General features: G+C 36.9%; 1 protein-coding gene across 1 annotated transcript in view; it reads left to right on the top strand.

The window, feature by feature from the left end:
• Positions 1 to 6,533, top strand: part of ZNF385D (zinc finger protein 385D) — a 406,850-nt gene extending 400,317 nt beyond the window's left edge. Inside the window, exons 7-9 of the mRNA XM_062508742.1 lie at positions 70 to 248; positions 1,600 to 1,701; positions 5,847 to 6,533. Coding sequence (XP_062364726.1) covers positions 70 to 248; positions 1,600 to 1,701; positions 5,847 to 6,080 — 515 coding nt within the window. The 3' untranslated portion in view covers positions 6,081 to 6,533. The remainder of the gene's footprint in view (positions 1 to 69; positions 249 to 1,599; positions 1,702 to 5,846) is intronic.
• The last annotated feature ends 20,010 nt before the right edge of the window (positions 6,534 to 26,543 follow it).

The following is a 26,543-nucleotide window of genomic DNA, read 5'->3' as shown; positions in this document are numbered from 1 at the left end:
AGAAAATAAAACAATGAATGTAACCCAATTGCCAAAGTTGGTTTTGTTTCCCATTTCTATTGTCTCCAGGGACTAAGCACAAAACTATGCTGGAAGCTCGGAATGGAAGTGGAACCATAAAAGCCTTTCCCCGGGCAGGCGTAAAAGGCAAAGGACCTGTGAATAAAGGAAGCACAGGCCTTCAGAACAAAACATTTCACTGTGAAATATGTGATGTGCACGTAAACTCTGAGACACAACTGAAACAGGTACTCACCCAGATTGTAGAGGGAGAATCTTTGGCTGTTCTTTGTTTTCATGGTAGTAAAGTACCAATACAGTCAGCACATGTCAATATAAGAGTTTGTGTCCAAATGGAACTTACAGTTTTGTCCATTGTATTTGGCCACGCTGTATGGGGTTTTTTTTGATTATGATTTTCCTTTGCATGGAATATATCTTCTCAAAAACTCTCAATTATATGCATTTGGTAAAGAGTTATAGAAGGTCTAAGCTGCAACGCATTACATCTGTCTTTAGACTGCTAAATTGTCCTGAGCAAATAAACTCTGTCATTTCATGTACTGCATGATATTTGCCTTGACAAACACGTGAAGGTGGGTGCAGTCAGTACTTCCACAGAACACTGAGTAAACCAGTTAGAATGGATGGAGATGGAGAGGATGGAGGGATGGAGAGGATGTCTAATGTTTTTATCAAGGTTTTGCTCTAAGAACCATAACTTCTAAATTGCAATTACACTAAGTTATGTTCAGTCATTCTTTGGATGATCAAAGCTTTCTGAAAAACACTTGGTTTAATTCCATATGCCTATTGGAATTAGCTACTTGTTAAGGAACTTTTTAAAAAATAAGTTGAATTAAATAATGGACAAATGCAATATCCATTCTTCTGGTTTCAGGAAAACATGAACAGTTCTATGTCATTTTATTGTGATCATTCTTTTGAAAATGAAAATCAATATAAAAACACAATTCTGAAAAAGGTCTCTTACTTCTATATTTACTGCAAGATAATCTGTGTAGAAAGATACCTTTAAAATCTCATGGATCTTATGAAGAAGATAATGGATGTCATGCATTTTTTTTCACTGTCACTTAGTTTGATATATAAGTACCTCGGAAGGATCTCCAGGCAGCTTAGGAATTTAAACAATTTTATGACCTTATATTCTTCCCCATATAGGGGATGCTTTACTATCTAATATTATTTAAAAACTTTCTATCAGCAGTGGATTGAACTTGACGGATGCTTTATAGAGCTAGGGGGAGTTTTTCAAAGGCTTCTGTCTAACCTGACTCAAATCCTGCTGAAGTTAGAAAAGGTGGGAAAATATTTAACTGCAGTAGAAGCAGAGTTGAACTTAGGACTGATGAAAATTACAGTCCCAATATGTGGTGCACAAAAGATCCTTCAAATTTCCAGAGAGGTTATTCCCTTTCATTATTGCATTAGTCAAAGTAATGCTGTTTTAGAGCAAAACCCTTTAGTAGTGGAGCAGTAACCTTGTGTAAAGCAGAATCTGAAGTGATCTGTTGTGACACTATCACCCTTTGTTTTCTTTCCCCTCTTCCCCCACCCCAAAATATATTTTAACAGCACATAAGCAGTAGAAGGCACAAAGACAGAGCTGCTGGGAAGCCGCCTAAACCTAAATACAGCCCTTACAACAAACTCCAAAAGGGAACACATCCTCTGGGGGTAAGACAATCACTCTTTTTATTTCATTTTTATTTGAATCCTATTGACTAGGATTTTTGGAAAACATAACTGGAAAAATGTTTAGAAGTAAAGAGTGTAAGCTATTGGGGTATCAAATACATGAAGGAGCCAGTGGAAGCACACAAGGGATTTTTTATATACTTTGAAGGGTGTTTACTACAACCTGTGGACCCTTGCTTTTGTAGCTACTCTAAATAACCTCAGAAAAGAAGCTTGTTTTCAAAGGGCATTAGAGAGCAAGAGATGGAAAAAGCCTCCAGATGTCAAACAGGATTTTTCCAGTTTTCACCAAGGACAATAGTGATGAAATAACTAAATAGAACTCTATAAAATATAAACCATTCATTCTGTCCTTATTTAGAGAATTGTTGAGATAATAAGTGAAACAAGTACAAGACCTGTCTCTTCTTTCATTCAACTGTTTCAGCATGGTTCTGGTCAAATTTCCAACAGACAGAATAAACTATCTGAAACACTATTCTTACCAGCTCTAAAAGCTGAGAAAAAGGTTTACTTTTTAATTAAAAAAATCCTCTAGGATGCTACCACTAGTTAAGAATCAGCTTATATTGTGGGTGGGATAATGAAACATCTGCCATTTATCTTCTCCATCAGTTAAACTTCATGAATGTTATACGTCCTCCTTTGTAAGGGTTTATAAATGCTTCTGGCAGAGGGAGGATGTTGATTCATTGTCCTCACAGAGATTAGCCTCTTATGCCTTGACCCTCTTCTCTGATGCAGGCACAATATGGAGGTGGGTTGTTTGGGTATTTTTCAGCTGTGAAAATCCATTTCTGATTACTTTACTCAGTTCAAGCTCTTGATAGCAGAAACTGGGTCCTTGCTGGGGCAGCCCTCATGAGTGGCATGTCTGTGCAGGATTCAGTAGACTAAAGTAGTGCCCCATTCTGATAGATCCACTAATAGGGAAATAGCCCCATGGGGGTTCTCAGTAATCCACAATAAACATCAGGGTCTCCAATACAAACTATACTGAAAGGAATAGACAATATATAATGGGGTAAGTAAGATATGGAATCAGGAAAGCCTTTCTGACAGGATTATTATTCCTTTAAGAAATTCATTGTTTTTCAAGGGATAAAAACAACCATTACATTATTGTTGTTGTTGCTGTGCACAGTTCTCTACCAATTTATGTAATGGTGATTTCTGAAAACTCCAGCCAAGGTTCAAGATAAAAACGGCAGTGTGTCCTTTTCCTGCTCCCTCAGTCCCAATTGCTCACAATATACAGGTCAGGCCAGAGGGCATCAAAGAGGCAAAAGATATTTAAGAAGGAGAAAACGAGTTAGGAATAAATGAACAGATATGTGCAGTAGAACTGTGGCTTCAATAAGGAAGGAGACACCAGTTCTCCATGTAGCCTTTTTGGTTTTGAATATAAAAACTGTGGGAAATGTTGTCACTTGAAGTGCAAAGTGGCACAGCAACAAGCCAGAGATATTCTAAGTTCACCTTTAATTTAGTGCTCTTTCTTTAATTTTTCTTTACTCACTCTCTCTAGCTGAAACCAGGATGCTACCCATTTATATTTCAAGTTATTTGTCACATATCTTACTTCATTGGAAATGAAACAAATAATTGCTACTTTACTCTAATGTTGATCTGAGTTAATTAGTAGTTAGAAATGAAGGTGCAAGGTACTGTATATGCTAAATATTATTCGTTTTGCAGTTACCTTGAAACCAGGACCATGTTGATAAGTTAACTGAAAAGCTATCTAACTAGATTAGAAGTACCTGATTCCTTCAAGAATAGAAAGAAAACCTTAGCCTTTTAATAAAAACAGCCACATGAGACCTTTGTTCTTCATGACACAAGACGTGTGTGGGCATCACCAATTTTGTCTACAGAAGCTCAAAAAAGAGCATGCTACATTTTCATAGCTTTTCTAGACCAAAAACCTTCTTTTACCATGTTTTCAATATCATTTGTAGATTATATTCTCTGTCTGTTCTAGATTTACATCCTTCAGAGATAGACGCTTTATAAATTCCCACAGTGATATTTCAGATTTTAAGAAGTTTTGCAGTGTTGGGACTTGGTGTTTTTTCAAGCCACAACTGTGGAACAAGTTTTAAATACTGCACTGGAGAGAAAAAGGTTATTAAGCATTTTATAGTCCAAAATTTACACAATAAAATAGCTATTACAAAAAACATCCTTCACTGGGAACTCTAGACCAAAGAGTATTTTGTACTCAGGGCTACTTTTTTTTTTCCTTCATTTTCCTCAGGATTGTTTTGGTATTTTTTTTGTTGTTTGTTTGGGTGGGTGTTTTCTGTTTTGTTTTGTAGTATTGTTTGGTTGGTTGGTCTTGGGTTTTATTCTGTTCTAAATAAGGTTGTAAAAGGTATTCATTAAAAAATATAAGGAGGGAGGAAAAAGTCATATGCTCAGCAAAGGAACAAGACAGCTTGGATCAGTTGGTGTAACACTGAACAAAGAAAAGATCAGATCATTGCTTTTCATAGACATTATAGGAAATTTTATAAATTCCCTATCTACTCTCTATTGTATCTTTTGTTAAGAGAATTAAAGAATTTGGCTTGATCTGAGAATTTCTTCCAGAACTTTAAAGGACCTGGAAGCCAGCAGTGTTGCCAGCAGGTATTCAGAAAAATAAAACTTCTCTATCCTTCTGGCAAGTAAAGAACCATCACATCTTTTGGAATATGGTGATAGTGTAATCATGAAACTCAATTGTGGTTCATGCCAGAGTACTGCTGTCCTTACTTTCTGATGATTTACTCACTAGGGTTCTGCTGAGTTGAAAATGTCAGTGATATTGTGCAAGTTAATTACTTGAAAATCCCTTTCAAGTCAAGAATAAGAAATTGTGTTTCATTATAAGTGGAAAGTGTCCATACTAAGACTGAGATGTACCACAGCACAGTACATATATTCTGTATATTCAATACTGTGTATTCAGGTTTTCGCCCTTTGCAAGAGGCCTCAGGTCATGCTAGGACCCAGACCCACCAAAAGTCCATCAGAGACAATGGGAACTTATCTTTGTCAGTAAATGAAGTTTCTAATCTTATCTCAGAGTTATAAAAAACAGGACTGCAAAGGTATTCAGGCTCCTGGCGTCTCATCAGAAACTTGAAATTCCACTGAAAACTGCAGAAATCCATTGAGACTACTCTGATGGTCATATGTATGCATCCCAAATGTAAATGTTCTTAAATATTACTGGACCTCTTGTGAATATTTTCAGTCTTGGAGAAACTTCAGGGTTTGGGTTTTTTCCTTTTTAAGGAAACTCTAAATGAGGGGGGGTTTTGATTTGTATTTGGTAGTCCACAAGATTTAAAATCATGTCATGATTTTTAATTTTTTTTTAAGAAACCTCAGTGACAGGAACAGAAATATCATAGTTTGACAGAATAGTACTTTAAAATATCCAAAATATCAAGGTTTTCATAATCCTTGTAAGAATGAACATTGTCTTAGTGGAAAACTGTTGAAGACATTGAAGATGCGGAAAAATTATATGGGGCAAAACCCATTTAAAACATGAAACATGAGAGATTTTCATAACTCATGAAAGATAAGATTGGTTTATTTGCTTGCTATTAGAAGCAGCAGTAAATGAAGAGGAGCTATATGGAGATCTTAATTTTAAGTAGAACCCACATCCTAATGATTAAAACAAAAGTACTTTGTAAAATCAGGGATTAGGATACATTTTCATTCTGCTCTGGTCTCTACATTAAGATGTCCAGATGGAGATCTATTAATTGATATCTGATTTTTTCCTGTTTAATTGATGCAGGGTACATGCAGCTTTACTTAGGTGCAGATTCCCTCGGCCCGTTTTAGATTTGCTCTGATTTCTAACCTCATATTAAATTATGAGTGTCATCAATAAGGTGTGAACACTGGAACTCTTTGTCCCCAACCAAATCCTTGTACCTTGTCCAGTAGGTGAGGTCGTATCACCTGTTTACAAGTCCGTAGCTCACTGAGTCAGTAGACACCACGAGGCCTCTCTTGCTTGATTTTGCACGTATAATCTTAAATCAAGCTCCCTCTCGTGTAGCTAATGTGAACAAATTATCTGTGTCTGTTTGTTTGTTTTCTCTTCTTCCCCACAGGTAAAATTAGTATTTTCAAAGGAACCTTCAAAGCCGATGACCCCACGAATCTTACCAAATCCGCTGGCAGCTGCAGCAGCAGCTGCTGCTGTGGCTGTGAATTCCCCCTTCAGTCTTCGCACAGCCCCAGCAGCCACCCTTTTCCAGACTTCAGCACTTCCTCCAGCACTCCTACGACCAGCTCCTGGGCCTATAAGGACCACCCACACTCCTGTGCTGTTTGCTCCTTACTGAACTCCAAACAGGAATTCATTGTACTGCAATAATTTTTCAAATCAAAAGAAACAAACAAACAAAACAAAAAAAAAGAACATTGAACTATGCAGTGTTTATTTATAGTTTAAAGTATATATGAAGAGCCAGAACTTTTGATAGAGAACTGAACAAATTCTAAGAGGGGAAAAGGGCAGTATTTTCTCCAGATGAGAACATTTCTCTTGAGCATTGATCGTTGTAGAACTGATCTCCAGCATTGACTTGTAGTGACATATAAAACTTACAAAGCCTTTTGACTGTGCATTTTGGCACATATTTCCCTGCAATGTCTTTCCTGCTTTATGAAACAACTTACAAATTTGTCTAAAGGGCATTAACTGGTTCCAATGTATATAAAATACTTTATTCTGTAGATTAAAGAAGAAGGAAAAAAAAAAAAAGAAACACTGTGAATAGTAGTACCCTTACCAATCCTCCTGCCAAATCAGCAGTTACTGGGTATTTATCAGAACAAAAGTAGATACAATAGATGTCTTGTAAAACAGTAGTATTGTGTCTCTATCTATGCCACTAGGTTTCTAACTGAGTTGCAAAAGATAAAATGAACAAAATTATGTCACTTTGGTAAGTAGTCAAAAATTATTATAATAACGTGGAGCTGTTCCTAGTGAGCAAAGTTTTCCTCACTCAAAAAAGGATGAAAATAATCTAGGTTAGGGCAAAGAAAGTGATAAAGAAGAGCTAGTGGGGGAAAAATAATTCAGATACTGTACACAGGATGGGTCAAACCTTTATTTAACTGAAAATGTGTGTGTACACTGTGTGTTTATTCAAAGAGTGTAATACATACAGGATAGATCAATGTTTAATACATGACAGTGAAAACAAAAATATGTTCTTGTCATGAAACACGCTTGAGACTTCAGTGATAAGCAGAGGGAAGACACAAATCAGTTACAGAGTCTTAACTGACAAATGAAAAACAGAAGAGAAATCCTGGTCTCATTTAAGTCAGTTTAAAGTTCCTTCTGACTGCAGTGTAGCCAGAATTTCATCCCAAGAACGGCATATATTTATTTTATATCACACCAGTGGGAGTGTCTGTAGATGCAGGTAATATTTTTTGCAATAGGCTTAGTCTTAGCATCAGTCTTACTCCCTTGTTTTATTTCCTACTGATGTGATATAAAATGTCTTAATATACCTATAAAATGTAAACAGTGACACATGAGATACATATTATGAGATAACTGCACATCATGGGTTTGGAACAAATACAACTTTTAGGATCTCAAGGGACCCTTGAATTCTGTAGCTGACCATTATATATGGACAGCTTAAAGCCTTATGTATTTACTGTGAGGCTTAAAGGGGTTGACTGTGTCCCTTTAAAGTAAGATTTATCAGGGGTATATATAGATATATTGTATATATGTTAGAGTAAGAAAAATAACTTATAAACAGAAAATGTACTATATAAATAATTATATAACCATTGATTTCACATGTGGGTCATTAAGTGGTAAGTAACAAACAACAGAGAAAAAAAATAGACTTCTTGAATCTGATCCTTGCTGCCTGCTTTTTCCCATAGGGAGCTGAAAAGTATCTATTAATATTTTGGAGTGTGCTGCTGAGTCTCATGCAACCACTCTGATGTGTAGCTAAGTGAAATGCCTACTGTACATTTAGGCAGAATAAAATTTAAAAGCATAATTTAAGTTTAGATGGGGAAATTGTTTGAAAGATTTTATTAAAAGGCAGTAACGTAAAATATTGACCATGTGGTTGTTATATAATGCTGCCTGTGGTTAATGCAGACATGTGGGAGATATAGAGGATGGGAATATACAGCACTTTTGACTTGCAGTTCATTGGTGAGCCTTCCATATACATTCGTATTTGCCATTTTTAAAACCTCTCCTCATTTAGATTTTATAAAAAATATATAAAGAGAGAGAAAGAAGAGGTTCCATGGATATCTGTGTCCAAAGAATTCCAAAGAGATGCATTTATTTATCTAGAAGTATGAAAATAAGTTCTATATTATGTATTTGTATTTCATCCAGTTTATTTGCAAACGTTTGTGCCTTGAAATGAAATGAGCTTTTGTTTATATTTAATTCACAGCTATGTAGCCATGAAAAAGACATTATGGTAATTCCAGGGCTAATTACCAGCTGGATTGCTTTGGCCTAACTTTCAAAACAACAGTATGAGTAAGTTCCTGAAGCCAAGTTTAGACATCTAAATAACTAGGGGCTGACATTTAAAAGGGCTCTCTACTCTACAGCTCCCAGTAAAGAGGCAGCAAATAAGCCAGCCTTCAAAACCTGCTCCTCACACTCAATTTATAAAATGTTTCATTTTATTTGGGTACATGAGATAGTAAGATGCAGTGGACTTGGTCTTTTAAGCCTACTTTCAACCTTCCATCTGTTTGCAGAAACTGTAGTGCCATTGCCAGCTACACTCAGATTCCTCCTCGCAAAGGGCAGCAGCTTTAAAACTGTGCTCCATGAACCACCTCTTGTTTCCAGAGCCTTTTGTAAGAGCCTGTGTAAGTTCTTGCTAAAGGAGCAGAGGAGTACCCACATTTTGGGAAGGTGGAAGATCTGGGCAGGCTATCTTTTCCCCATGAGGAAGCAGGCAGATGGGAAAATGAGAGATAGACAAATATCCTGAAGGCTCTTATGCACAACCTTCTGGTGCATGGACAACTGCTGTACATCCTGCCATGTTGTTGTGATGCCATCAAAATCAACAGGCTGATCCTTGCCAAAAAATGGCCTGTGGCATGTATGGAGGCACAGTACTAAGGGCAGAGCTCATATAAATTTTGCTAGAAGTAAAAGAGTGTCATTCCAACTACTTACATCAGCTAATTTGCAATGACACTTTCAGTTTTCTTGGACCTCTTTTGTCACAGTGCTCTATGGAACAAGTTTTTGTTCACGCAAATCTCTTTTAAAGTTCAGCTGTAAACAACAAACTCAGTTCTTTTTGTCTCTTACTCACTACCTAATAAAGGATAAAGCCTAAATGTTAGAATGTATAGTGGATTTTCTGTGCCTTGCTGCTCCACCCTCCTCTTGGTCAGTAACAAGCCAACATGCCCAGGACATCAGCACAACAGTTCTATTACTCTATTAGATAGATAGATAGATAGATAGATAGATAGATAGATAGATAGATAGATAGATATACATACATATATATATATATATATGTATGTATGTATGTATCTGTTAAGGAAAATACTGGCACAGCAATCTGATGGGGCAAAGAGAACTTCTGGTCAAGGTACATCCACAGCAGATGACAGAGGAGGTAGCAAACAGAAGACACTTTACACCTACTTGTCATTGCATCCAGTGTGGAGAGCACTATTAAAGGAAAAAATGCCATCATGTTTCATATTACCATAGCACTCCAGGGCCAAGAGGAAGCCTAAAGCACAAGGAAGCAGACCATTGCATCGAAGACACAGTCACTCACTGGAATAAGAGTGTGAAATCAGCCTTGCGGGGAAGTGGCTGGGTAATTAACTCAGAAAAACAGTCAGGTTCAGGGATGTTTTCTTAAGTTCTATTCAAAGTGTTAAAGAATAACTACTCTATTCTGACCCGAAGAGATGGTATTTTTGTGGGAGGTATATATATATATATATATATATTTATATTTTTATGCTATCTTCATTTTTCCAACTATCTGTGACTTCAAACCTTTGTTCTGAAGGATGGTCATTGCTCTGAATTAGTTACCTTCTTGAAAACTGCTGTAAAAGCTGGCGTGGGAGGTCAGCAAGCAAATGGAATAAATATGATGATCTAAAATGAAAAAAAAAGACTGACCATGTCAAGAAATATTGTATTTGAAAAGTATACCTCCTTATTTTAAGATAAATTATATAAAAGTATACTAAATTAAGAATAGCTAAATAAAGCTAATATAACTAGAAGAATTATATCTGTCATTTAAGTACTGAAATAACACAATTGGCTCTATATTTTAAAAGTTTAAAATACTTCCTAGATGTTGAACCAATGCAAGGATGCTGTTGGTAAATTTAATGTCTCACTTCATTATCTTCCATTTACATCAAGAATACCATAACTGAACGGATCTGCCTTTAGTCACTTCTGTTTTCATTGCCAAAGATACAGTAGTGTATTGGCCCCATATTCCCTGAAAAGTGAAGTCATGCTGCTTAGAAGCCCCTGTTTCTGCCTTTTAGTCCCAGTAAGCACATAGCTTTTTAGAGTCTCTTCAAAGCATCCTGGGGAATTTCTAATTTGATATCTTTTTTTTTTTTTTTACCAAAAATAAACAGGATTTTATGAACATTAGACCAACACTGAGGAGCAAGATCTAAAAAGGTTTTCACAACTGTAACATTATTTGGGTAGATGTGAAGCACAAACACTCAAATTATTTGGTTGCACAAATAATTTTGAAAACAGATGAAGTCAGAACCTAGACCACTTTATAAGTATCCTGGTTTTGGGGTTAACTCACAAAAATAAGAAATCTGTTCTTTTTACTAACAGGTGTCTGAATTTTCATTTCTAAAACTGACTTCAGCACAGGTCAGGATTCAAGACACTAACCTCCCAAAGCACCCAAGAAAATAAGAGTGGGCTCCCTGTTTATCAGGATGCATGTGAAAATGTGAGCCTGTACTATGTGAAATGTTAAGTATTTTTTTGACATCACATCTTCTCCTGTTCTCATTGTTTATCTCTAAGAGCCATTCCTTTAGAGCCAATGGATCATACATAAGATTCTGTGCTGGAAATCAGTACGTGACTAAAAGAAATTAATACTGATAAATCCTATCTTAAACTAGTTGAAATCTCAAACACACAGTAAAGGGTTTAGCCAAGGACGAGAGCTTTATGGCCTCTCACTTCTACAGGTTTATTAAAATTCAGGACCGTTTCGGAGTAAATGTAACTATCTGGAAGGTGATTATTACATAGCCTGACCTGAAATGTCAGCAGCAGAAAGAGTCTGTACTCCAGACCAAAATTAACAATGGAATGAAAACCATAATGCTCTTAACTTTGAGACTCCTGATAGCAGTTGCAAAAATCTTTGATTTCAATAGAGGCAATTTTTTGCCCTTAGTGGATGAGGCCTTTTGCAGTCATGCTGTGTACTGCAATTATGTGTCATTCAACTCTGATTCAGTATTGATACTTTGATAAAGAAGCTTGGCTGAGCATGAAACATGATTAACGGCTGCCTGGTTCATGTGGTCAGCTTCATGCTGGGACAATGTTTGGGTGGTGAAATAAGAATTGAAAGAGTCAATGTAAAGAAATTGGTAGAATAATTTGACCCTTTTTCCCTGTACAATGTTCTTAAATGGAACTTCTGAGTTATGAACAAGCTGGGACATTGAAGAGTTCCTGGATAGAAAGTGGAGACCTTGAAGATCATGAGATCTTAACTTTGAAATAAGCTTGATGAGAAAGAAGAACTCAGAAGATATTCTTTGGATTAGATACCACAGTGACATTGTAGCAATGGTCTTCACACTAGGCACACTGTCAATACACTGACATTTTTCCTGCTCACAGCAGAAATCGAGGATTTGACACCTATGATTAGAAACAAGCATAGTTAATAATAATCACTGTGTGGTTACTGGACACTCAATTAAAAGACAAAATAATTTTCCTTGGTATTGCAGGTCTTCAGGTCTGTTCACACTAGCCAAGACATCACTATGTTTTGTCAACACTTGGGTGTCCAGGAAGGATGTCCATACTTTTTTGTTTTATTGCAATTTGATTTTTCTTCTATGTTTATTTATTCACTGTCTTGTCTCTCATATGAATGAACAGAATTCATAAAATTAAATATACATTTAAGAAGTATGTAATCATCAAGGCCACTGTTGGGCCATTTAATCAGGGTCAATAAATTGAATAAAGAATTTAAAGCAGCAGAGCCACAGTAATGATAAAATGTTGTGAAGAGAGAATGTCTATACTGCCGCGTTCTTTACTTAATCTAGAGTTTTATAACACTCTTTATCCTCTCATACTTTCCTGAAATATTCATCTTTTGAGATCCTTTAAAGTTTTAATCTAATTTAAATGTTGTTTCTTATGCTCAGTAAAAAAACCCACAAACCATTATCTCACTAAAAATGCCTATAGCATTTGTTAACAATGTCAGCCCTTTCTCTGCTTGTGGTTTGTGGCTGGCATTTACCATGGGGACTGTTCTCACTGAGACGTGTATCAGGTGAAAACTGACAGTTCAAAACACAATCTGTCAAGTGCAGACATTTGTTTGTGGCACAACAAAGTGGGAGATGAGAGAATATAGGCAAAGCTATGTCTTTGTAACAGCCTGTTTGAACTCTCTCTAAACTGTCTGGTGGCTTGAAGGGGAGAGGCAAAGGTTCTTAAAGCTGTCATTCTGTTGTATTTATAACACAGACTATGTAAATTTGAAGTCTTGAATTAAGGGTTTTTAACCAGTGCTTCAGTGTGGGGGACGATTTCCTCCCCTCTACCTGCCCAAAAGGGTAATCTTTCCTCCAGATATATTTTCAATGTAGACTTGCCATGATATTATTGCCAGTCAAACTGCTACCTGAATCTGATTTTTCCATTGGAATAAAACTATTCATGTCAGTTTTGGTACCCAGAAAGAGAACAAAGGAATTAAAAATGAAAATGTAATGATCCTCAAGTTGGGTCACTTGTTTTCTTCCTGCAGTTTCTCAAGTGCTACCAGTTTGCTGAAGTCCACATGTCAGTCAAAGAGAAAAATACCTATTTCTTTCTTGTTCTGCTGTTTTAATAGTTTCAGAAAGGAGATGGAAACAGCTGTAGTTCTTTATCCAATGACTCACAGTAAAGCCACCATGTAGTCAACAAATGCTGGCACATGTATTGCCTCTCTGCACAAACACAGATTTACTTCCCTCCAATCCTTCTGCTAAATCACATTTTGTGACTCAGCAGCATGGGACACTGCAAGAAGCACTTAAGAGAAAAACCAAAACACCCACTTTATGGTCTGTATAAGATGGGTGTATAATACAGTACCCCTTTATCCCCTTCAGTGGCATAATTGAACCATGTGACTGAAGTCCTGGATTAAGTCCCACATTGCAGCTTTGGCTGCTTTAAATGGTGAACACTGAAGCCAATTTTGTTGGTTGTGCTATAATTAAGCCTTCTCCCTAAATGTAGAAGGCTCTCTGTTATCCACTGGGGTATTTTTCATGGGAAATGAATTCTTGGAATAAAAACCTAGGGCTTTTTTCACCTCCTTATGTGAAAGCTGTGAAAAGCAGTAGGGGGGGGGTGGGAAGTAAATTAGCCGTTCATGTTTTATTGATACCCATGTTCCATTTGACTGTCAGGAACTTCATAGAGGCAGAAAATACTTCAAAAACTCTTCAGTTCTGCTCTTTGAGATGGGATGCAATGGACCACTATCCCATGCAATAGATATTTAATCAGCAACAGCATGCAAATCATCTACTCAATGCCATTAACTCATTTAACTCTTTAAATTTGGATTTAAAAACCTCAAAATCTACCAGGACCCAGTGAAAAGTACTGGAGATTAAGAGCACACACCTTATATGATGTCCCAAAGAATCTTCAGGAGAACATCCAAGTGAGTTCAACAGCAAGTGGCAGAGAGGGTAATAGTTCTGGAAATTAAATGTAGGGAGGTTCTTTCTGAACCCAAGTGTGAGAACAAGTTTAACCGTCCAAAATGCACTACAACTATTGAGAATTGGAGAAGATTGTTACTATTCTTGAACAATGTTCCTCCAGCTATGGACAATCTCCAACATTGCAGTGAAAGATTTCCAACCTGAGACCAAGTTATTTAAGAGGGTAATGAAATACACTTCCCAGTGCTTACAGATAACCAGCATAAGCCCTTTATTTAGTAATGCAAGCCACAGTTAAATTACTGGACACTAATTTACTGTGAGTAGTACCATCAAGTACTGACACTTTTACAGAAACTGTCCCTGATCCACTCACTTCAAAAACAGTGTAAATTTAGATGACATTTTTATAAGTCCCAGAGTAAAATTTTATGGTCTGGTAGTTTGTAATAGTAATTTTGACTGATAAATAGTCAATATAATATCTCTAATTAAAAAAGGGTGGAGGGAGGTGACTGGAGCAATTATACCTTACTATGTGAAAGACCTGATAGCTTCCTGAGGGCTTTTTAAAGGTCATTCATCAAGCATGTGGAAAAAGGCAGTTGACTAGAATACAGTGGAGTCCTCTAAAGGTAAGTTAGGTGAAATAAAATTATCAAACTGTAGTAATTTCTTCATTAGGTAAGTGTAGATTAATTGCTCCAGATTTGCTGAAGTATTTGAGACTCTGATCCATAAAAATTGTTAAATTGGTGGTATGTAAGTTCAAATAATTTTGAAAGAAGCTAACTGAAGTCTGTATGGGTTAGAGTGTTAGAAGAATTGTGTTAGGGTGGGGAGAGAAAGTAGAAGGCAGTTTTAAGTTGCATCTGGCTTCACTGCTGATTTAGCACACAATTTAAAAAAGTGCTCTTGAAGTTCTTTGATAATGCATATTAGGAGCTATCATCAATAGAGAAAAGAACATAATATTTTCCAGAAGAACAGAACGACTTTGAGAACTGATATAATAGAAAGGAGGTGTAACTCCATAAGAAAGGGACAATTATGTATTTAGACTCTAATAACCACTAAGTAGCTGTAAACAACTGAAGAGCACAATGTACAGGTATTACCATTTGTGGCAATGAGCTGTGAATTTAATAAAGCTGTTAAGAATAAAATTTTAAAAAATGTTAATTGAGCTATACTCTACATTATACCACCACAGAATAAAAATTTTGTATTTTGACAGCTTCACTGATTTATAATAAAGAGTAATTAAATCTTTTCAAAAAAGACATGAGGGATGAGAAAAAATATAACAAAACTTATATGGTTAGAATAAGGATGGAAGGCTGAGCGTGAAAGAGATCCAGTTGCTCCTTCTATGATGGGATGGAAATAGTGGTAACCATTGTAAAAAGAAGAAAGCTATTCAAGGCACAAAGGTCTTCAAGCATAAATAATTGAATTAATGTCTATAAACTCACTTGTGAAAATTCTCTGGAAATTAAGTTACTTGTAAGTGTTAAAACACAGTAAAGGTGTCAGCTGAGGTGATCCTCAGATGGGCTCTCTCTTGGTTATGAATGAGGTTCTGTGCCACACTTGCTGTGGCAGCAGATAACTGGGCACAGTGCACTAGTCAGCAAGTCAGTTCCCTTTTCTCTCTGAGCATACTTGAATGTGCTGCCCCAAAATATATTAAGCACTTTACTTGTGACTTAATAAGTTGGGAAGAGAAATACACAAAACATTGGGGCTGACATGTCATAGGAAAAAGATTTCTGAATATTGCCCAGGGTCTATTTTATCTCTGTATCCACATAATAGTAAGAAAATTGTTCCAAATCTGAGCATAAATACATATGTTTCGTGGTGGTTTTTTTGGACACTGCATGTCAACTGAAAGCGTCTGTAGTATCCTTGCTGAAATAGGAGTCAGTACAGTTTTCCTAGACAATCTCATGTCAAAATACATCTGTCACAATCAGTTGCTAAGCACAGTTCGTGCTTTTAAAAAAATCAGATGAGTGTAAATATTTAACAGCGCTGAAAGCAACAATGTGTGTCTAGTTCGCTGAATTAATGAAAACATGCAGAGTTTAGCAACTACTTAAGACTTGCTCATCTTTTGTTTTGGGCCACAACTGACTTAGGACTTTAGGGCAGATCATCCCATAGGGAGACAGATACCTGTGATCAAATCCCTGCATCAGAATAAGGGAGTAAAGTCAAAATAAAGCCCTTTTAGCTATTCACTCATTTCAGACTCTGCTGAGGTTGCTGAATCCTGCGAATTGTGTTCCTCAGTGTAGGAGTGCCTATATGTTGTATGACTGTACTAGGTGGGTAAGAAGCCATTCTGTTAAGCTGTAGAGTTCCAAAGCTCAACAAAAAAATACAGACTTTATTGAAGTTACTGCACAAGTCTGTGATGTGATTCTTAACACTTAACATTCAACTCAGGATTAGCTTCTAATTGGGTAAATAAATTGCCCCTTGACACCTGCCTGCCTTTACTTTTTCAAGCCTTCCTCTGCCAAAAAGTCACAGATTTACACTTTTCAAGAAGGAACCGGCTATAAGTGTCATGCTGTGCCACACTGCAGATACATTTTTGGTCTCTGCTCAATCCCATATTTTGCAATTAACCAAAAAAATCCCTGAACAGAACCACAAAAACCAAACAACTTCTCTCTGCCAAAAAACCCCAAAACCTATGAGTCAACTCAGCAATATGTTCAATATGTTATTAGTTGATTTAGAATGTTCTTCCAAATGAAGCATGTTCAAAATATTTTACAGAGTTAAAAGCTTTGTGTGACTGCAGTACAAACATGTAATCCAAAATGTTTTGGCTGAAAAAGGTAAGCCTTCTGTTTTTATTTCAACCGAGGCCAAACCACTTTTAGTTTCTGACTTCTTAATTATTGTTAAATACAATTCTGACGGAGTTATTAATAAAAAAATACTGCAACATTTGTAGATTTACAGTTATTTAGTCCACTGTTTTATCTTTCATTTGAGCATCTTAAGTATAAGAGCAATTAAATTCAAAATCTTTATAGATTATTACATGTGTTAATGGAAAACTGTATTTCAGAGTTATGCAGAGCATGGTTAATAATTTGGCCATTTTACAAATTGGCTATTTTACAGCCTGGCCATTTCTTACTTATTTTTGCTGTATTGGTGCCTAAAAGCTCTCTGTTATCATAAAATAAGAATTTCATTTTATGGTAGAAGACAAGTCTTAAAGGTATTTTCATTGCATCCCAGCATAGCCTGAGAAGCTTTTGCAATTTGTCATGAGAAAGAAAGGGACAGACTGGCCATCTGAGATATGAGGTTCAAGTTCATCTGACCCTGTCTAGAGACCCGAGCTTGTGCTAGGACTTTGGTAAAGCTGGTAGACACTAAAGCAGTTCCCCAGCCTCTGGTTTATTGGTAGGTGAATTGATTCCTTCATTACTATACACAGCGGTGTAAATGTGTGCACCTCTAACTTCAGCTTTCACTACATGTAGATTTAGAGCTGCTCTCTATGAAAAGTCTACTATAGGATGAGATGAATTGCACACTGAAAGTGCTCATTTTCCCCACAGACTGCAAAGGAAACATTGGATCATAAATGAGAGGTAGGCATCTGTGCTATATGAGTCTGAAATTGGTCAAAAATTTAAGCAAATGTTGTATGTCATAAATTAATCTTGTATAAGCAAGTTGTTGTTTAGTTCAGGGCAGGAGGCAAGCTACACGAAATCCAGGATGTGGTAGAGCACAGTGATGGAACTGAGTCTTCCATATGCAAGATGAGGGTGGAAAAAAAACCCCTAAATATATTCCTTAGAAAGTTTAGTTTCAGCCTTAAATTGAAGAATTTTTTTTGCAATGAAGATTTTATTAGATCAAGCGCATTAGATAAAAGCTTGAATTAGAGGATTTTTTTTTTTTTGTGGTGTTTTGGAGGTGTGCATGTTTTGTTTTATTTTGATTTGATTTTTTAATTTTAATCAAAAATTAAGGTATCCAAAACTCTCCAAGCTCCCACTCTGTTTTAGCAAGGTCAAGAAGAGTGGGCTGCTCCCCAGGGCTGGGGGTGCTGGGATCCAAAGGTTGCAGCCAGCCATAATGTATATGTTAACATAGATTAATAAAGAATGATAGAGCCAAGGTGGTTGAGTCCTTCTCCCCCTACCCAGCAATTCAGTGAAACACTAGCATTTGCAGCATGGGATCATCAGGCTAAAATAAAGAAGCAGAAGGCTGAAGCAAATGTAGAAGTTTGTTGAGGACAATAGGAGCAAATCTGAAGTATAAATTATATTTGGCTTATAAAAGTTTTCTGAGAAGAGTGGTATGTCCTCCTTTCTTCCAACACCACCCAGTGTCTCCTAGGTAAGAGAGTTTATCCTATCTTTCAGCATCTCAAAAAAATCCTGATGTGAGAAACAATTATCTAGAACTTTCAGAAGTCAGGTGTTTCCTTCCACTGCACAGAGCTGTTGGATAGAAATACTGCTTTCATTTTTTGTAGGGAGCTTTTTCAGTCTCTTCTAAAAGCTGAGGCTGTTTGGTTTGAAAGCTCAGGGCTAGACTCTTACTTGTTTTAAATAAGCATAGCCTCATTATTTTTCTAGGCCTATAGCAATTTTTGGTGGCTGAGATCTGACACAGAGTTTGGGATAAAAATGTTATTTTAAAATCATAATCAGAGAGATGACCCATGTTAAAAATGGTCATATTCTACTGTAACATCTCCTGTCTTACCAGAGAGACAGTGGTTATAAAATTTTCTGAGAACTGCTATTTCTACTTTTCTCTGCTTTGACATCAAACTCCTACAAATTAAATAATTTCATCATGCAAAAAACTCTTATTTTCTAAACTATGTAGCTGTTGAGAGTTTTGTGTCGTTCTAAAAGAAATTATAATAGCTTAATACTATTTTATAGAAACAGGATGTACCAATTGCGTTGAGTTTTTGCTTGAGTGAGGTGTGGTGGATGGAATCTTCCTTATTTGGCCTAAGTATCTTGGGGTGACCAAAGCACAAAGTAGTGTGTCCCAATACTGATTTTGGTAGGATGAACATCCTGTTGTAGCTGTCACAGAGCTGAATTGCTGTGTTAGTGTGTTCTTACCCTCACCTTTTTCCAGTCTGTTACACTTTGTGATAGGTTATGGTGGAGTAATCCTAGCCTAGAGTAGGCACCATGCAGATCCAGCTTTGTATGTTGACTGTTCCTGATGCTGGGAAATTGCTCAAGGTTGTTCTGTCACTAAGAATGGGCTCTGAGTAAATGCTATGGAGCTTAGGATCTGGTTTAAGATCCTATTTGGTGACAAGACTGTCATGAAACTGATGTCTTACCACCAGTTACTGGGCTTAAGTAATACACCGACTAGCATGCTCAGCCCACTATAAATACCAAAATACTTCCATTTGGTAATATTGCCCAAATAATATTTCCCATACAAATAACATGAAAGAAAATGTTTACATTCATAGTCATGGAACTCCCTGTCCCCTGAAGAATTTATTCCAGTTTTCCAGCTGCCCCTAGAACTCCTTACCATCTTCCTAAACTAGATTTTCCTGATTTGTGTTTGTGCCTTTCTTTACCTTCTTCCAAAATCACAGAGCTAAATAATCTGTGCTGGTGACACCACTGCTTAGGAAAAATTTCTTTGCTGGTACTGTCCTGGAAAACATTCAATCCAGTAGCAGGAAAAATTTCTTTGTAGGATAGACAGTGTTTTATTAGGGGTCTGTCCAAAGAAAAGTGGGCTGAAAATGCAGTGTCTCTGCTCTTAGCAAGATGTCATTTGGGGTACACTTCTTGATTCCCAAGAGAGACACTAGGTTGTAAAATTTGTGTTAGGAGGTGCCGAATTAGCCAGCATATGGATATGGCTTCTTCCTGTTTTGACTTTGATATTTTATATATTATTGAAGTTATATTTATTTAAATTAATATTCTGAAATCTGGAAAAGCTTTAAGCATAGATTAGCATAAGACTATGCATCAACATTGTCAATACACCTGTAATGGCCAGGATAATTTTCGGGAGGGAACGCGTGCACTTGTATTATTCAAGCATTTGCTGAGCTCGAGAGGAGGAATTTTGGGGATCAAAATTGTTTGTTTAAGGATTGCCAAAATTCTGCTCAAATCTCCTCCTAAATATTTAGCTCCTTTTCTTGGATCCCACTATTATGGCCTGGCTGCTAAAATCTCCAGAGGTTTTGACAGTGTTATGTGTTCTGCTCTGTATGTTCTGTTCTAAGTAGTGTTAGAGAGCAGAGGGGGTGACCAGAGTTTCAGAGGTCTCAGATGATCTTCCCAGGGGTGTCCATAAATAAGCCTAGAGGGACTGGCACGTGTGGGTGTGTAATTCATCTGTGTGCACAGAGGCAGAGAAAATGCTCTTGCTTTTATCCCACTTGGCTCACAAATCACTAAACTTTTGGCAACATGGAGATTTAAAACACAGATAAGTAAGGCAGCAAATTATTTAATATGGATTAAATAAACTACTGAAAGTTCATGTCTGGTAGCTGTGGAAAGTTATTCTTGTTATTTCCCCATTTAATTAAAAGCATGTGATTCTGCCCAATATTGACCTATCTTAACCACATCAGATATTGGTGGTGGTCTCCCTGGAATTAATATATTTCCTTAGCTTCCTTTCCTCATTATTTATTTTCCTCTGTTCATTCTGTGTTTCCTGGTTTAGCTGTTGCTACTAGAAGCTTGCCTAGTCTCACTTGTTTCTGCAAACTACAGCTAGTTCATCACTAAAAACATGCCAGCAATGCCTTACTTGTTGAAATATTGGGGAAAAGAAAGGTATTGGGATACGTAGTCAGGTATCTGGTCTGTAGATCAGTCATGGTTTTCTTCTTTCAAATGCTGATGAGCCATTTGTAAGATGCAAGTGTAATTTTGAGATAAACATGCAGTAGTTAGCCATTTAGAGATATTAGAACCTGCTTTTGTCCTCATCATCTTAGTTACAGGTGTAACAGGTGCTACAGGCGTGTCAGACTCCTGCAGTGATTTTCACAGCAGATGTACAAGGCAGCACAATTGAAGTAATCACTTAAGATTTTGGAAACTGAAACATAGGTCCCAACAGGCATTACATAGTTACACTTCCCCTACCACCCCCATACATACATAATCACTGCAAACTAAAATCCCTCTTCAGCTGCTGCTTAACTCTAAAGATGCCAAAGGCCTATCTGCAGTTGCCAATATTCAACCATGAAATCATAAAATAATTTAGTTTGAATCATGGTAGGTCATCAAGTCCAACTCAAAGCAAGGATATCTTGAAAGTTAGATCAAGTTTTATGGGTCTCTGTCCAGCTGAGTTTTAGAAGTCTCCAGCATTGGAAAGTCCACAGCGTCTCTAGACAACCTGGTTCAGAGCTTAATCATTGTGTGCTTTTGGATTTTTTTTTTCCTTAAGACTTTTAAAAATATCTTACTGTCAGTATACACTGCCTCTTGACATTTTATTATGCACTTCTGAAAAGAGTATCTTGACTCTGAGTATCAAGAATTCAGTACCCCCCATTAGGCTTTTCTACAGGCCAAGCAAATTTGTTCTCTTGTGTGCCATGTTGTCTACACCCTACACCAAAATCCTTGTGGTATGCTCATATTTGTCGTTAGTGGGGACCCAGACTGGTTGAAGCATTCCAGGTATGGCTGCACAAGTGGCAAATAAAGGAAGAGAATAACTTCCCTAGATCTTTTCTCTTGTCAGTGAACTGCCCTGGTTCCTGTAACAGTGCACTGCTTTTAAATGATTGCTTTTAAATGTTTAGTCTGGAGGTGAATTTGGAGAATGTACCTTCCAGTGAACATTCATGTACTACTACAAGTCACAACCATGCTATGAAGCACAAGTATGCAATGGTGAGCAGCATGAACCCGAAACTATGGATATTATGTCACTAATGTGGCCATTAAGTTTTCATGTTAAGATTTACTATGCTGCCATTACAGCACTTTTTTTTTTTTGATGTATCAAACCACTACTACAGTACATATTTGTTGACATCTCATCTGTTTTAGAAAGGCAAATGATTACAAGTTACCAAGGAAACTAATAAGCAGTATACAAGGAATAGGCTGTACAATTTGTTTTGCTGGATAGCAAGTGACTGCTGTTTTAATGTCAATTAAATTACTCCTACTTCGCACACAGATAAAATAAAAACAAACCATGTACCATTTTAAAAAAATTATAGCCATATCCATTTAGTAAATGGAAATGAGCATTGTATTGTAGCTTATACAGATGGAAGATAAGGAGGGATGTAATTTGTTGAAGGCTTTGTGCACTTTATATACAAAGTGCTTTATTTTATGACTTTACAGAAAATCTTCTGTTCCATTAAGGCCATAAGACTAAATGACCACAGACCTTAGAACCTGAAGGAGTTTTTAAGACTGGTAGATACAAATTTGCTTCCTTACTTCGAGTTTCCAGGACAGTTTGATAAAAAAGAATTTCATTCAGACCTGCGGTTGATCTGTACTGTGAAGAGAAGTTTTGGAATAAATCAGATCAGTGGGATTGGAATTGATTTAGGCTGGTGACTCAGATAAAACAGGTCACCTGCCCTAACTCCTGAGGAGCTGCACAATGCCAGGAATGAAAATCAAGTAGTTTAATTGTTTTTGAAAGCAAGAGATCCTTAGGGGACTGCACCTTTTGAAGCCATAATAGTTGTTGTTAAGTATTGTGTCTATTTTCTGTGGAAGAAATATTAGGGACTCTCTATAGCCCTAGAGAGCATTTGTTCATGGTTCTGACCTTCAAGTGAAGGACCATGAAATTTTAAAATAACGTTAGATATTCTCTGTCATTTTTTTTCTGCCCTGTTCTCCTGAGCCCTGTGTATTCTAGAAGGTTTGGTTCAATGAGTTGTACCACTTCCCCTTTTCCATATTTGTAAGCTTTCACTCTTGGTAAGTCCCCCGTAATATCTGAAAGGTAGATAAAATATAAAGCAAAGGTTGCTGTTGAATACTCACTGCTTAAACTGGCTGCTGGTGGCCGTGGAAGGCCAGGAGGGTTTGTGTAGCTGAGTTCCAGGGGAGACAGGAGCTGAGCAGGACATGCCTACCTCCAGTGGAAGAAATAGAAGATTGGAAAAAAGGTCAGTATTTTTGAAGATGTAATATTGTGGGACATTGCTACCACAATGAATTTGTTAGATGGATTTATTTTCTCACCCGTTGGATTCACCCTCAGTGACAGTAGCGCTGTCTTCACTGTAACACCTGTGCATTAAAGCTTATACACGACAGATCCATGTCTGCTATAACCAAGAGAAGACTATCTCATATTATTTACTTTGTGTACACCTTAAAAGGACTGTTCTTTTCTCCTTATATCAGTAATACTGAAATGGAAATAAGCATGAGTACTAGTGGACACTGAAAACCTTCAAAAACATTATATTAGTTGGGTAATATATCTTAATGTCTGTGACAGCAAGGACAGGCCAGGTGGTCTGCCTGTCCCTTTGGTGCTGAAATCCCTGATATCCTGGGAGATGTGAGAGCATCAGCTGAAAGCATTTTTAGCTGCTTTCTGTTTGGATAGCTTTTCTTCAAAAATATTTTTGGTGGTGGGGTTGGTGGGTGTTGGCCAGTTGTAAAAATGAAATTCAATAATGGCCTGTGGCAAAAATAGATCAACAAGCTGTCTAACTGCAAGTGCTGGTAGTAGTGAGGCAGTGTGCATGAACAGCAGGGGATAGCTGGATAGGGAATAAAAGTAGATACGAATTAATTGGTAGAAAGAAATAGATAGGAATGGTATGTAGAAAACTAGAATAATACAATCGTTTCTGGGTTTTCTCAACTTCTAGCTCTTCCTTCCAAACTGTATGTTGAAAGCAGGGGTTTTTTTCACTGATCCTGTCAATAGTGCTTGCACCCCTCAGGTTTGTTTTGAATACCTGGGGCTGCTTTTGCCAAAGTCCTCATAGGAAATAATGGGGAGATGGCTTCGTTACTATTTTTTTTAACATGCTTCCACAAAAGATGTGAAGTTGCTGAAACTTGGCTGCACAGAAAAGTTAGAACATCCCTTTGTGAAGTATCAGATACAAGAATATATATCTTACTGGTGCATACAAATAGTAAATTTCAGTTTTGTTTTGGTATTTTTGCAAAGACTGAGAAGTTAAATATATTATGAGATTATTTACCAAATATTTCATAAATTTGGAAGGTAGATTACAAGTATGCAAATGGACTAGAAGTGTGAAAATACACACTTCAAGATTTACGAAGATGGGGTAAGTATTAAATTCAGGAAAATATTTCCTGCAGAGGAAAGTGTGCCATCATAAATGAGAAACTGTTGCAGAAAATGCAGCTGTTGAGTATTTAAGGAATTGATGTTGAACAGAATGAGACTTAAAAAAAAGTAATTCTGTAGCATCTTGTAAAAGGTAGCCAGAATTAAAATTAACACACACAGTGTAATCAGAAAAAAAAAAAAAGAAAGAAAAAATGCAAAGACATTCAATAAAAATATTAATGAAAAACAATAGTTACAGGATGATTTTAAACCCATCAATCAAACTTTAAAAAAAGGTAAGAACGTGGAGTAAAGTTTAGTTTCAAATTAAGGAGTTAAATTATAAAGTAACTCAGATGACTGTTTCTAGATTTGTGTAAGTAGAAGCCAGTCCATAATTTTCCCCTGTGGAATAAAGATGAGAATTTCAAAGGATTATTCCTGGCTAAATGCATTCTACATAAATGCATAATGCAAACGTATAAACTGCAGGGAGAAAAATTCCAGTTATATACAAATTTAAAATTATGTGACATTTAAAGTATAGCTCAGAATATGTATATATGGAACACAGTTTACTTCTTGGACTCACATCAACAAATTTCTTTCATGTCACCTGCTTTCACAAAAATGCTGTAATGGTCAAGGGGTTTGGGTTTGAGGTGTGGCCTTCCCTAGTAGAACTTGAACTGTTCTTCAGCTGTCAAGAACACAAGCCTGTCAATTCAGGGCAGAAAGGGGAGGGGAGAAGAAAGCAAAATACAAAAATATATTGGGGCAACTAAATTAACTGTTTCTGAAGGCATGAATCAGGGTGGTAAGAGAAAGGGAATCATTAAGATGTGGCTGGATTGGGCAGCAGTTGGAGCAGGGATGTTGTGAACCTTCACATGAGTTCCTAATGTACTTTCAGTAAAGTGAAAAGGGCATACTGAGGAGAATAAATGAAATATTCATGTTTTCCTAATGAGCATCAAGGGTCCCTCAATTTTCTGTTTGATATTATTCTGTTCAGACAACTTGAAATTAGACCACAGGTGGGAAAGCTGCAGGGAATAACACAGGATCACAGAATATTCGGAGTTGGAAGGGACCCACAAGGATCATGAAGTCCAATTCTTTAAGTGAATGGCCCGAATGGGGATCAAATGTGTGATCTTGACATTAGCAGCACCATGCTCTCACCAACTGAGACAATGCTTCAATCTATCACAGTGGTGATAAGGTGATATCAGACACTGGCAGGAACCTGTGGGAAACAGCAGGGAAGCTATGGACTGGCTGACTGGCTCTTAGCACCACATTTACTCACCGAGGGTTATTTACTTGTCCCAGACTGGAATATAGGATCAAAAAGGGATTTTTAAATTTGAAAATTCCAGGTCTAGGGAAAAGCCAGAGGGGATTTTAGAAATTTTTGTGGTGATGTTGGAAGACAGCACAATTAGAGATGCTAAAAGATGGAAAATAAATGACAGAAATTAAGTCTATTTTTTTTATTCATAAGAAGAGGTAATTTCCCCTCATTGAAAATATTACCATTCAGGAAAATAAGTATTTTAGACACTTAGGGCTAAACCTTTCAAAGGTGCAGCTACACTGAACTGGAAAACTCCTTGGCAATCTTGTAAAACCACTTTTGAGTCAACAGAGGCTCAAATGAAGTACTCCAGGCTCCTGAAACAAGGCTTCTGCACACTGCTTCACACCTGCTTGAAAGGTAGAGGGGCAGGAGCAAAGACCCTCTAAAGCTAAGTAAGTAAAACTCTAGTCCCACTGCTCTAGGCTCAGGCTTGTATAAACTTTCTATAATTACTCTGAATGTGCAAGAGACGAGACCTGTGAAAATGTTTAACTGAAATGCAAATGCTAAAGTTATTTACTTAGGGAAGGGAAGATGCTCTGTGATCCTGTATCAGGCAAATGCACTGAGGTAGTTTCTACACTATTATTTGGTATAAGTGTGGGATATTTGTTAGAGACAGAACTATTTCCTCTCATGCTTTTGAGCAGTTGCTAACTTACATGTACACCTGAACTATCTCTGTGGCTTCAGTCCTTTGAATAATTAACTTTGCTGAGCACCTTCTAGTTTTGGAAGATGTAAAAAGGAAACCTAAATGAGCCTTGATCAGCCTTTTTTCATTTATTTTTGAGAGAGGGAGCATACTACCAGCCTTCAAGTCTGGTTAGTGAAAAGCAGTATGTGAAGTCTAGTTTTATGGTCTAACCTGAGAAGACAAGATCATTTTGCAGATAGAGGTCAAGATTTTATCTCCTTCATCCCTAGCCTTCTGTGAAGGCAAATTTAGCAGCTGTCCTGGTTTGGGACAGATATGGGAGGAAGCCTCTGAATGGGGTACCTATAGAAAGCAAATTCAAGCAGCCCCTCCTTCCACTGGTTTGGGAGACCTAAATCTCTTTCAAGAAAAGTGAAAAAAACCTGTTTATTTAACAAGCAAAGTACTCACAAACATGAAAAAATAAATAATGTTTAATAATGG

Source organism: Cinclus cinclus, chromosome 1, assembly GCF_963662255.1.
Source record: "Cinclus cinclus chromosome 1, bCinCin1.1, whole genome shotgun sequence".
NCBI lineage: Eukaryota > Metazoa > Chordata > Aves > Passeriformes > Cinclidae > Cinclus > Cinclus cinclus.
Note: the sequence above shows the minus strand (reverse complement) of the source record. Positions and strands in the feature narration are given on the sequence as shown.